General features: G+C 39.1%; 1 protein-coding gene across 1 annotated transcript; it reads left to right on the top strand.

Annotated features, from left to right (window-relative positions):
- LOC109229406 (probable glutathione S-transferase parA) lies at positions 6,169-7,181 on the top strand. The gene is made up of 2 exons (XM_019394829.1): positions 6,169-6,549; positions 6,661-7,181. Exons 1-2 carry the CDS (start codon positions 6,232-6,234, stop codon positions 7,003-7,005), a joined length of 663 nt encoding a protein of 220 aa, XP_019250374.1. The 5' UTR covers positions 6,169-6,231; the 3' UTR covers positions 7,006-7,181.

Here is a 13,712-nt window from a genome sequence, read left to right as displayed (position 1 = left end):
ACCGGTCAAAGTCGGGGAGTCTAGCATCAACTTCCGATATGCGACGAAGGAATTGAATGATCAGGCCATGAATACGAGCCTGGAGCTATTAGATGAACGAAGTGAAGCTTCCTTTGTTCGATTGGCTGCCCAGAAACAACGAATTGAAAGGTATTACAATCGAAGGGCCAGCCTTTGATATTTTAATGTTAGGGACTTGGTAGTGAGGAAGGTCATGTTAAACACCCAAAATCCAAATGAGGGAAATTAGGTCCGAACAGGGAAGGGTCATACCAGATTCTCGAGATAACACGGAAAGGATCTTGTAAGATCGGAATGATGGACGGAGAACAGCTATTGAACAATTGGAATGTAACTCATCTAAAATGATGTTACTGCTGAGGTACGACCCCATTTCAATTCTTTCTATTTTTGACTAAAACTTGCAGGTTATCTACAAGGAGCGACACGAGCCTTTAGGTCTAAAAGCACGCGTTGCATTCTTTTCCCCTCGAACTGTTTTTGTCCCAATTGGGTTTTTTAGTAAGGTTTTTAACGAGGCAACAGTGGATCGTGCTAACTTAGAATTAAAGGCCGATAATGAATCGGTATCAAAGATTGTGTTTATAGTATCCGATATTTCTCGATATTAAATTGTTCTTGCAAGGGAATTATTTCGAAATGGAAGGGTCTCAATAGGTAGGATTTATTGTAAGGGCCAAACGGTAAAAACAAACCGTGCCTACATAGATTGCTCGAGCCTTGACATATAACATGTACGCATGTGTGACTATTTTTGACAAGAATAAAGAGAAGTACTTTCCTTACAACTATCTAATGTCTTGGTAAAATTTCCACTTTACGACCCCATACTTTCGATCACTTAAGAAAATAGGCTCAAGGGCCGATTATAACCAAAGTTTGAATAATCACTCCCACACTCGGGGACCGTTGTTCGAAAAACAAAACTCAATCAGATCGAATTATTGAGCTTCAGGGACGAAAGACCTAATAGGCAATCCCCGATTTCTAAAGGCCATGGCTACACTCGGGGACTGTTATCTCGGGCAAGCCCGGATAAAATATAATGGGAAAACCATCCCAGGGGGAAGATCCCGAACTAAAAGGCTACGACCAATTTAACACGGCTCGAAGATGTTTGAAACCCATAACAAAAATAGGCCTTCAAAAAAGAAAAGAAATTTGCTTCACAACCGATTCTAAAAGGCTACCTTTGGCAGAATCTTAAACTTGAGATATTTTCGGGAGAAAACATTGGTAACTTCGAACCCCGATAACGTCTTGACCCAGAAAGGCAATAAAGGCAAGGTCTTGTTCGAACCCTCGAACACAACCTTATTATTTCATGCTAAGGCATTCCAACCTTTGTAAATACGAATGATAAAGCAAAGGAAAAGATTTGAGAGTCGAAAAGGGTAGAAAGACTTATATATACATAAATGATCTTTTTACAAAGGCCAGATCAGCCAAATACAATATTCACAATGCCCAAAATGGCCTCGAACCATTAGCTACTTTTACTTCGAGTTCTAGAGATCATTCTCACTCAACTAGAAAGCCTAAGGGCTACCTTATTTCAAGTTTGAGCAGGTCCTCACTCGATCAATAAGCTTAAGGGATACATTAGTTCAAGTTTGAATAATCATTTGGGATCCATCGATTAGAAACGGTCGAGGGTAGTGCTTATTATCGGTCCTTACCTTCTCAAACCTTGGACCCTCTAATACAACTTCATAATTTTATGCTAAGGCGCTTTGACCCTTACATAAATTAACAAAAAGACAACATATTCAAAAGCCTGGAAGGGAAAAAGTATTATATATTCATCAAAATTATTTTACATGGGCAACACGGTCAGATGAAAGTTCTTTACAAAAGGCCAAAGCGGCCTCGACAGAAATACAAAAACTATTCAAAAGCTTAAAAGGCCTAGTCATCTCCGGGAGCAGCTTCACCCTCGGGGCCCTCATAATTGTCATCATCAGGGTAAGCTAACCCCCTGGTTTTAGCTTCGATCTCCTTAGCGCTCTCGATCTCGGCTGTAAGATCGAAGACCCGAGCATGGATCTCCTTGAGAGTCTCCCGTCGAGATTGGCATTTGGCGTGCTCGGCGACCCAATTTTCTCGAACCTGAGCAACCTTGGCGGCCTCCTTTGCGTGGACCTGAGCAGCTTCAGCATCGGCCCGATAAATAGACACCACTACATCAGCATTGGCCTTGGTTGCTTCGACCTGCGATTTGGCCGGTTCGAGCTCTGTGACCAGCTTCTCCCGATTAGAAATTGCTGAACCCAACTGAGATTGGAGCTCCTCTATTTTCTTGTTTTGCACCAAGGTTTTCTCTTTCATGCTTCGGAGTTGGATTTCAGCCGAGGCCAGTTGGGCCCGAGTAGTCTCCTTTTCTGAGGCAAGGCGATCCATATTATTCTTCCATTCTTCAGCCTCAATTTTCACCGTGTCTACTTCCACATGGATTTTCCTGATGACATCAAGCTTTTGTTGGACATATGGGTTCGAACCATTAGCCACCATGCCCGAGTCACCGTTATTAACTTCAAAGATTCTTTTTACCTGTTCGGCCAGTTTGGCGTGCTCTTTCTAAGCCATTTCTAGCTCAACACGGAGGCTTTTAGCTTCCCCTTCTCTTTGCTCACTGAGAAGCTTGAAGGCAAACTTTTCTTCAGTAAGCCCTTGGACCTTGGCCTCATACCGGCTCAGCTCCCCTCGGGATCGGAGGAAAGCCTCATGATAAAGCACCGAAGCCTGCAAACATAGAAAAAGGAGTTATATAAAGGGAGAAAAGTCTAAGTACAAAAATTAACATCGACAAGGAAATCTGGGATTACCCGATTTAGAGCTTGTTGGGCTTCGTTGAAAAGACAGGGTGTTTCAGCCTCATCCATCTTGGCTTGGTCTTCTTCGGTGACCAAGCATCGGAGATAGCTAGCCACCCCTATGGGGGCAGAAAGAACCCGAGAATCCTCTGGGACTGAGATGTTAATTGATCGTTTACGCCCGGGATCGACACTGGGGGCCGGAAACCGATTGGTCAATTTAAAACTCGAGGAAGCCTCACTCGAGCTCTTCCTCGGTACCTCCAAGTCACCTGGACCGGTGACATCTTCCACTCTAACAAAATAGCCACGGAAAGGGTCTTCTGCTCCATGGACCCCATCCCGTGGCAAGTCTCCACCACTTGAGCTTCATGTATCATCGACTCAATGAATGTAGGAAATGAGGGGGAATCTCCGATATCTATCGCCCCAAGTAAATCTTTTGGGGCACCGCCTTTATCTCGGGAAGCCTTGAGCATGGTTTCTACACCAGCATCAACCGCCTCCTCGATAGCCTTCTCACCCCGAGGTGAAGCGTCTTCAGCTATTTCTAGCTCGGGGACTTCAATCGAGGCTTCCCCCTCAATCTCATCAAGTCGAGGTAGAGCAATTTCAGCTCCCACCGGCTCAGTAGTTCCTCGAATCTCGATGCCAGTTAGCACACGGGTCACCAGCCCTGAGTCTTCTTCTTCTTCGGCCTCATCCCTTAGCCGTTGGACTGACTCTAAAGTTAGAGGGATGATGTTCCCCTTGGGTTTACGGGCTGTTTTCTTTTTGGGTTTCTGCCCCTTAGAGTTCGTGGAATTCGAAGATCTTTTCCTCTTCTTCTCCCTCACCGGCTTCGAGACAGATGGTGGGGGAAGGATTTCTTCATCACTAGACGGGGCCTCATCGTCACATCCTTCCCAAGACCTACAAAAGAAGAGAAATGAGTAAGCTCAGGAAAATATTCGAAAAGTGGTCAAATCATTAAGTCAGGAAGAAAAATTTACCACGACAACTATTCTCCCATCGACCCTTTGCCAAATCGGGCCATGCCCGCTCAGCATGTGTTGACTGCGATATTAGGCTCCTGACCCAGTGCTCGAATTGGGGAACCGCACCCAGCATCCAAGCAATGGCTGCATCAAGTAAAACACTGATAAGAAAGGGTGAAAAATGAAGACAATTAACAGAAATTAAGGATGGAATTATCCTTACAATTCATATTCCATTCTCAATAAATGGCATACTCTCGGCCAGGATCAAGTCCGAGGTCCTCACTCGAACAAATCGGACCATCCAGCCCCGATCTTTGTCCTCATCTATGCTCAAGCAAGGTGACGTGGTGGCCCGACGTTGAAGCTTTATTAGTCCTCCTCGATAGAGTCAGGGGCTATACAGGCGTATGAGGTGGTCGAGGGTGAAGTGAAGCCCATCGACTTTGCTTACGAAGAAACAAAGTAGTATCACTATCCTCCAGAAAGAGGGATAAATCTGACCGAGGGTCACCTCGTATTTCTAGAATAAATCTATGAAAATCGAATCCAAGGGACCCAACGTGAAGGGGTAAGTGTAAACACATTAGAACCCTTCCACGTGGGTGGTGATTGATTCTTCTGGAGCAGGCACCACCACATGTTTTTTACCCCAATTGCAATCTTTTTTAACCTGGGAGAGAAGTTTATCGGTTATCGAGCATATATACCTCGATACCGGCTCGCATCGGCCCGGCACCGAGGAAGTCTTTTCAACCTTGAAATCAGAATTGATGACACACCCTCCGGGAAAAAACTCTTCAGAGCGTGGCTCCGCCGCCGGTTCCTCACCAGTCGGCCGTGACGATGAAGCAGTCTCATTTTGTGGAACGGTTTTTGAAGTCTTAGCCATTTTACTTTTATGAATGAAGAATAATGGGAACTGAGGAGGAGCGCTTGGTATTTTGTAATGAAACAAGAGAAGAAACCCAAAGATCTGAAAATATAAAGCTTTGAGGAAGACAAAGGATTTTGAAGATTAGAGTGAAGAAGATTTGAAAGTAAAGTTTGAAGAAGAAGAAGAAGAAGCGCATTTACAATTTCTCAATGACGGTTCAAAGCCGGTAATGGCCGACCGTCGAGTGACGCACATTAAATGCCTGGGAAACTGTACCGACGAGATATTTTGGTTACCTCTACTGCTTACATCATGATGTATCGAGGTGAAGATCGAGGGCTCAAATCGTTTCTTATCATTACTATCCAAAAAACGAGGGGACTATCTGTATACGGTCAAAATCGGGCTTGCCCTTTTGTATGATTAATCGAGACAGGGGCGTGGCAGGCCAAGGTTTGACCCCATGTCGTACCGGACCGTGACACGAAGTTAGATTGCCAAGCTTGTGACTCATGGACTGATCGAGATCGAGACCAAGTGAGATAGAGATCGAGCAAGATCGAGGGAAACTTGCCGAGCCAAATAACGAAAAGCCAAGATATCCTCGAACGGGCGAGGATCACGGCGGGAATCTCGGCACGTATCAAGAAGAGGCCGAATAATCAGCTAATCATGAGGTTTCTTACTGTATTTAGGATCGTATTAAGGGTAGGTCTCCCTTGCTATATAAAGGGGGTCTGATCATTTGTAAAGCACATCATATTCACGCTACATAAAGCAATATACTATCTTTCTCTTAAGATCTCACTACTCTGTTACTTTGTTCATATTTTTCAGTGAAATACTTGTTTGATTCGAAGGCGACCTAGCTCGAGGATCAAAGCTATACATTTCTTTTGGTTTGCTTTATTTCTATTTGCAGTTAATTTCAATATCAATTTGTGTTTTTCTCAGTTTGTGCCAAGTAAAATCACATGTCTTTAGGGTAAACAATGTGGTCTTAAAATATGATGTCGTTTTTATAGGAATGAGTCATTTGACGATAAAGTGAGAATGTTGCATTTTTGTTATTAAAAACTTACTACTCATGAAATATAAAAATATGATTCCTTTTAAAAAAAGAATTAGAATAACAATAAAGATAAAGCACTAAAAATAAATTAATTGTTTAGACAAAATCTACGGTTCACCTCAATTAGTAAACATCCCCGTCCACATCATGAAGTAGCTAGCACAAGCGCACAGATCAGTTGAAAAGAAAAAGATCCAAATGTTCATGAAAGGAGGACAACTTAGTTTTTTCTACTAGAAAGAATATTTTGAGGAATTTCGTTCACATTGGCATGCTTTTATTTTATTAAGTAGTCTTTCTTTGAAAAGAAGTATTTGCAATATTAAAACCAAATCTTCACATCCTAAGACCTACGCAAGCAATGACATCTAAGCAAATATATCACTATAAATAGTACTACTAATGTTCAATGACATTCATTCATAAGCCAACTGATCATTGTATTCATTCCGTAGCCTACAAAACAAAAAAATGGAGAGCAACAAGGTGGTTCTGCTAGATTTCTGGCCAAGTTCTTTTGGTATGAGACTAAGAATTGCATTGGCTTTAAAGGGAATCAAATATGAAGCAAAGGAGGAAAACTTATCTGATAAAAGCCCTTTGCTTATGGAGATGAACCCTGTTCACAAAAAGATCCCTATTTTGATTCACAATGGTAAACCCATTTGTGAGTCTCTCAACATTCTTGAGTACATTGATGAAGTCTGGCATGACAATTGTCCATTACTTCCTTCTGATCCTTACGAAAGGTCACGAGCCAGATTCTGGGCCGACTATATTGACAAGAAGGTAATAAACATCTCACAAAGATGAGTTATTTATAGACATCTTGTTCAAATTAACAGGTAGATTTTTTCTTTTATATATGAGTTATTAAATCCCTTTGTTGGTTTAATGCAGATATATAGTACAGGAAGAAGAGTGTGGAGCGGTAAAGGTGAAGATCAAGAGGAAGCAAAGAAGGAATTCATAGAAATCTTCAAGATTTTGGAAGGAGAGCTTGGAAATAAAACTTACTTTGGTGGTGATAATCTGGGTTTTGTGGATGTGGCTTTGGTTCCCTTTACTAGTTGGTTTTATTCTTATGAGACTTGTGCAAACTTTAGCATTGAAGCAGAGTGTCCAAAGCTGGTGGTATGGGCAAAAAGATGTATGGAAAACGAGAGTGTCTCAAAGTCCCTTCCTCATCCTCACAAGATCTATGATTTTGTCTTGGAACTCAAGCACAAGCTTGGTCGTGCTTGAACAACAAACACTTCTTACCTACTGCAGAAGCAATCATGTCCTTCCAATAAAATCTCTCTAGTTGTACAAGTATCAATTTATCAATATTGTTGCTACTCTCTATAAATTTGTGTAATTCAGTCTTTAAAACATTACTTGTTGCTACTCTATCTATAAGGTTTATATTGTTTGGCCTAGTTTAGTCTCTAAAACTTTATTTCCTTAAGCACTTCTTTGAACTAAGGTGGATTTAAATTAGTGAAGCCACATGTCTAGTGAAAATTTATATAGTCGAGCTCAATTTGTTTGGGATTGAGATGTAGAGCTCATTCGCCAAGCTGCCAAAAATTACTTATTTTGAAAAGTATTTTTTGAAAAAGTGCTCTTGGAGATTAGCAGTTTATGTTTGGCTAATTCATTTGACAAGTGCTATTTGCACTTTTGATAAGCAAATTGTATTTGGTCAATCTTTTCATAAAGTATTTTTAAGTGTCTAATTATGAAAAAGGATAATAAAGGTTTATTTGTAATTAAATTATTTAAAAAGGAAAAATAAAATTAAATATTTATTATTAAAAGTTTAAGTAATTTTTATTTTTAAAATATAAAACATAAAACAATATACAATATATATATATATATATATATATATTGATAGGGGCATATGTGCTTACAAGTACATGTATGAAAATCACTATCTATTTTTGAGAAAACAATAAACTAGGTAGTATTGCATTCTGTCAAAAATAGTATATATGCATGCACACCAAAAAGAATATAAATAAAAATATAAACGAGAGATCATATAAATTTGGTATACTACAAAAGAAAAAAGATATCATATATATTGAAGAGAGTGGTTGAATCTCGTAGTTAGCTTTGTTATTTAAAAGAGTAATAGGAGAAAACAAAAAGGGAAGAAAAAAGAAGAAATCTATATCTAGCAGAGAGATTATTCCAAAAATGAATAGGAGAAGTAGAATAAAAGCACTACAAAAATAAAAAATAAAAAAAGAAGAAAGGGATGGTAAAATAAAAAATAAAGAAAAATATTAAATTAACGAGGGATAATTTAAAAAAATATGAATTTATAGTAAGGATACTTTGTCTTGGTAAAAATTAATTGTTTGCTTCTGCTTCTACTTTTTGGAATAAGCTAGAATATTGTACCTTCTTCCTAAAAGCATAAAAACTGCTTATGCTGTTGCTTGAAAGCACTTCTATGTCTTGGTCAAATACCTCATATTTCTAAATAAGTACTTTTTTGACCAAAAATTTTAACCTCCTAGAAGCTTGGCCGAATAGGCTCGTTATTATTATAATATAATTTTCACGTTCCAAAATCCCACCTTAGGCCGTGATGGCGCCTATCCGTACTTGCTGAGCAAGACAATTCATAATTCAAAAACAGTAAACATATCTGATAAAGTCATGGCAAGACCTAAACACGACCAATACAGTATAATCCCCAAGACTAGGCGGCACAGGTACACCCAGCAACTACAGAATAAATACAAGTCTGAATACATGAACAAAGTTGTCTAAAATAATAAAATAGACAAAGAATCGTAAAAGGACAGGGACTCAAAAACTGCGAAATGAATCCATTGAGTATAGCTCACCCTAAGTCTCTGTGCAATGCCTAGGCACAATCAAGAGGCTCCACTAGGACCCAGCTGAGGATCTACAAAAGAAGATATGCAGAAGCGTAATATGAGTATACCATAATCGGTACCCAGTTAGTATCAAGTTTAACCTCGAAGAAGTAGTAGTGAGGATATAGGCATCAAGATACTTATAACAAGGATATAAATAACAAAGCTTAGAACTGAAACAGTAAATAATCTCATGAATAACAAGAATCAAAGATATCAACAGTCGGAAGGTATAAAGAATGCTTTACCAAGTCAAGAAATAATCACAATGCTGCTCAGATATAACATTTAAAGAACACATGCTACAATCAACGAGTTGAGACTCCAGGCTAGCATATATAGATGTCATGTAATAATTAGCATCTAAATGAATGCTCTTAAATGATTCAAGAATATCTATAGGTAACAACCCGACTGGCCATTTTGTATATTGCATCTCGTTTCCCTATTTATTTCCTCTTCTATATTCATTTATGGTTATGTGACTTGCCGGGGTGGTTGAATTGGTTTCGGGGAAGTTTCGGGGTGAATTGGACACTTAGTCCCAAAGTTGGAAGCTTAAGTTGAAAGAGATAACGGAGTTTGACTTGTATGTAGACGATACCGGGATGAAGTTTTAATGGTTCCAATAGCTTGTATGGTGATTTTTGACTTAGGCGTATGTCCGGACGTTGATTCGGTGGTCCGTAGGTCGATTTGGTATCTTGGCGAAAGTTTAAAGTTGAAGGTTTGAAAGGTTGACAGGTTTGACCGATGGTTGACTTTATTGATATCGGATCGGGATTGTGATTCCGGGAGTTGGTATACGTCCGTTGTGTTATTTGGGACTATCATTCAAAATTTGAGGTCATTCGGTGTTGCTTCAGCTTGTTCACCGTTAGTTTTGAATTTGGAAATGTTCATTGGTTCATTAGGCAAGAATTAGAGTGCGATTCATAGTTTTGATATTGTTTGGTGTGATTTAAAACCTCGAGTAGGTTTGTGTTGTGTTTTGAGATTGGTTGGTGTGATTGGATGGGGTCTCGGTGGTCTCGGGTGTGTTTCGGATGGGTTTCGAACTATTTCTCTAAGTTTTGGATTGTTGTCAGCTGATGTCTGGTTTCCTTATTCGCGATCGAGTAGAGGAAGTTGCGATTGCGTAGCTCTATTTAGTGGCAGGTGAGATTTGTACATCGCGCTCGCGTATGTAGGGACGCATTCATGGAGCTTGGGGGAGGTTGATTAGAAGGTAAGTAAGGTTGAGGGGTGGCACGCGTTTGTTCATCGCGGTCGTGAGGGCTGGACTGCAATCGCGTAGATCTGAGCGGACGGTCATCACGATCCCGACTGGAGTGTCGTGTTCGCATAAGAGGTTTTGGCAGCTGGGCAATTTTGTTCTTCGCGGTCACAAATCTATTTCTGATCGCGATGCATTACACCTGGGCAAACTATATAGTACTCTATTTCGAGGGTTTGGTTCATTTTAACATATTTTGAGTTGTAGAGCTCGGTTTTAGGCAATTTTGGAGGGGATTTTTATGATTTAGATCGGGGTAAGTGTTTTTAACTTGGATTTGTCCATTATTCATGATTCCATCTTTGTTTTTATCATTTAATTAGTGATTTGAATTGGAGAAATTACGGAGCTTTGTAAAACCTTTCCTAAAGTATAAAATGAGGATTGGAAGGTCGATTTGAAGTCGGAATTGGATGATTTTGGTATGGTTGGACTCATATAGAAATGATTGTTCGAAATTTGTGAGTTTGGATGAGTTTTGAGGTGGGGGACCGGGGTTGACTTTTAGAGTTGACTTTTTGATTTTTATTGAAGATTGAATCTTTATTATCCGAAATTACTTCCTATGACTTTCATTTATGATATCAAGTTATCTTGGCTAGATTCGAGCTGTCCAGAGTTGGTTTGAATGGGAAGGGCTTATTAGTAGATTGATTTAGCTTGTTTGAGGTAAGCATCTTGTTTAACTTTATGTGGGAAAAACTACCCCTTAGAATTTTGGGTTGTTTGTACTATTTGAATTACGTGGAAGACGTGTATATGAGGTGACGAGTGTGTATACGAGCTTATATGTGGTATTTGACCGGATTGGACTCTTAGGTTACTTATAAGCAGTTAATAGAAGATATTATTATTTGTTCTATCTTTTGTTATCAAGTTTATTCTCACATGCTTTAATTGAAGTTGTTATTACATGTTCTCATTTCCCTTTTCAAGTTTTCCTTATGTGCATTTATTTGTAGTTGTTATTACATGTTGTTCTTTCCATTGTCGAGTTGTTCTCATGCATTTAGTCATAGTTGCTATTTCATACTATCTTTTTTGTATTTAAGCTTATGTCAGGCATTAGAATTGGAAGATGTCATTTCATGAAAATATTTTCATCGTTGAGTATTGATGTTGTAGATGTTGAAATCTATGAACATGGTTGTTGTTGAAATTATTGGTTATTATAATACCTATACTTGTCGAGTTATTTCTCATCCATTTGTTGCTATTGAGATTATTGTACACATTGTGATAACAATGGTAATGTTGATTTGGCACGTATGGTGCGAGTTGATTATTGTGTTGGGATATTGATACGCATGCGGTAGTATAAGGGTGGGCATTGAAACGCATGGGGTGAGATAAGGTGGGATTTATACGCGTGTTGCTAGTAAGGGAATTACTTGAAGCCACGAGGTGAGATAAGGGGGCTAAAACGCGTGTAGCTATTTCGGAAAAAATAATTTTAAAATAAATACAAGGCTCACGTAGTGATATAAGGAAGATTGTGATTGTGACTGGTGAAATGAGAATATGAGGTGTGGTACCTCGGTTGTGATTCATGTTGTACATTCTATATTCAAAAGGCTTGTTGTTTGAACGGTTATCATATTTCCCTCCCTGTTTCACTTGTATTTTCACAGTACTTGATCACTTGTTGTCTCTATCATATGTTCACTCTTTGTTGCTCTTTATTGCCCTAATTTCCGTTGTTAGCCTTATATCATTTTATTGCTCTATTGTCATTTATTTCTTGCTTTATGTTAATAGATTATGTTAATATTATGTTCCAGTTTCTATGTCTAGTAGGTGTCATAACCTGGCCTTGTCACTACTCTTCTGAGGTTAGGCTTGATACTTACTGGGTACCGTTGTGGTTTACTCTTTTTTATAGAAAATATACCACTAGGTAGTCTTCCTAGTGGCTAATATATATAAAAATCAAAATAAAATAGGATCCAAAAGTTTACAATATGTCGAAAACCAAAGCTAAAATAGGTAGAGCTACAACTAACCACAATGTGCATTCTAGTTATTACATCAAGCAAATCTTCAAGCTTCCAAAGCACCTTAGTGCTTGTATTCACAAGCCAAGATCAAAACTCACAGTAGCACCTCCAACGCTCTCACCAGGCACCAAGTTTTGCATGCCAAAGGCCAAGGCAAATGTGCATACCAAACAACAACCAACACAACCTTCAGTAGATCTCCAGTTATCCAAGCAACATGTGCAAATGCAGTAGCTGAGCTTCAACCTTGAGTCTATAGAAATAAAACAACAGGAGTATCTCCTCATTATTGAAACAACGTGGAATGATGTTAGTTCAGGCCAAAGTCCACTTGCAATAATCTGTCACTCTTCTAAAGTGGATACCTACCAGTATATCTCCATATGAGCCTATGATGTAGCACAACTGGACAATAGGTTGAGAGTGAGCAATATTAAGGAGGCAACTAGAACAAACAGTGCTACAGCTGCATCCATTAGATCCCATATAAAGCTTGCAAATACCAACTTTAATTTCCTGCTTTTCCTGTTCAATATTTACACTGCCATGTCACCTCCAAGTTGAGCTTGCAACCATGCTAATATCACTGGATAATAACAAGACAATATAAAGTCATAGATAGTAATGAAAGGAATACCAAAAGCAGGCAGAATAGTGCTTCATCAATCGATACCCTTCTCTTGGCAATCCTAACCCTAAGGTTTGGTATTTGAGCTTTGTCTATATTCAACAGTCTTCTTCATGCACTTGACAATTCATAAAAAGTGTTAAATATTTTTGTACCTGTATGGGCCAAAAATTATCCCTGTTATGTATGGGCCAAATCAACATTAGGATAGCCCATGAAGGTCACCGCGCGTCACCAATGTGACTTCAACAAAGGACGAGCCGAGGTCGAAGAGTCAATAAAATCCATTGGTCGAGGACGAATGATTCTTTTAATGGAACAGTAACTGCTAGTTTTTAGGAATAGAATCTTGAAAGGAAAATTCTAATGAATATCCCCAGAATCTGTACTATTAGGGTTTTTGCGGCCCATGTTCCCCTATAAAAAGAAAGATATGTAGCTTTGGAAGGGTGATTGGATACTCATTGTACAAGCAATAACACTTAGACATTCTCTAAAGATTCTCATTGCATATACATAAAAAACATACCTTTTTCCAGATTAACTTTTTCCCTCACGATCCGAGAAGGATATTATTATTCAAAAGCTCATCAATCATATATCATTGTCAGAAGGAATACCACCGAATCCAACCTTTTTCGGTCATCTCACCTACATTTATTTACTTGAATCCATTACATTTCATTTGTTGCTCTTGAATGCTATTTCCTTTGTCCTTGAGTAATTAAATTCTATCATCGTTACATGTTAATCACTGTTTCTACATATTTTATTACATCTTGCCACGGAACTAGTGGAGTAATTTAGTGGATATTATTGTTAGCTAAGACTAACTCTCTCTTATTAAGTAAAATTTAATTGTTTAAACCTGGATCTAGATTTTGGGTCAAACTGTTTGGCGCCGTCTGTGGGGATTTCTTAGCTAATCTTTTAGTTTCCTTTAGATCTACAACTCACGTGAGTCACTAACCTAACAAACCACAAGGTTTTTCCCTTTCTCTGCACGTACGGAAACTTACATGGCAGGTAACCAAGGAGACAGGACTAAAGTGACAGGTGACTTCCATGGACACCTCATGAACACTATCAACAAGAGCTATGAAAGTCTGGGAGATGATGTGATTCTTACTTCCTCCGCCAGGCGCAAGAGGTCACCTCCCCCCCCCCCCCCC

This window comes from Nicotiana attenuata, chromosome 7 (genome assembly GCF_001879085.1).
Source record: "Nicotiana attenuata strain UT chromosome 7, NIATTr2, whole genome shotgun sequence".
Taxonomy (NCBI): Eukaryota; Viridiplantae; Streptophyta; class Magnoliopsida; order Solanales; family Solanaceae; genus Nicotiana; species Nicotiana attenuata.
This window is presented reverse-complemented; position numbering and strand designations above follow the sequence as displayed.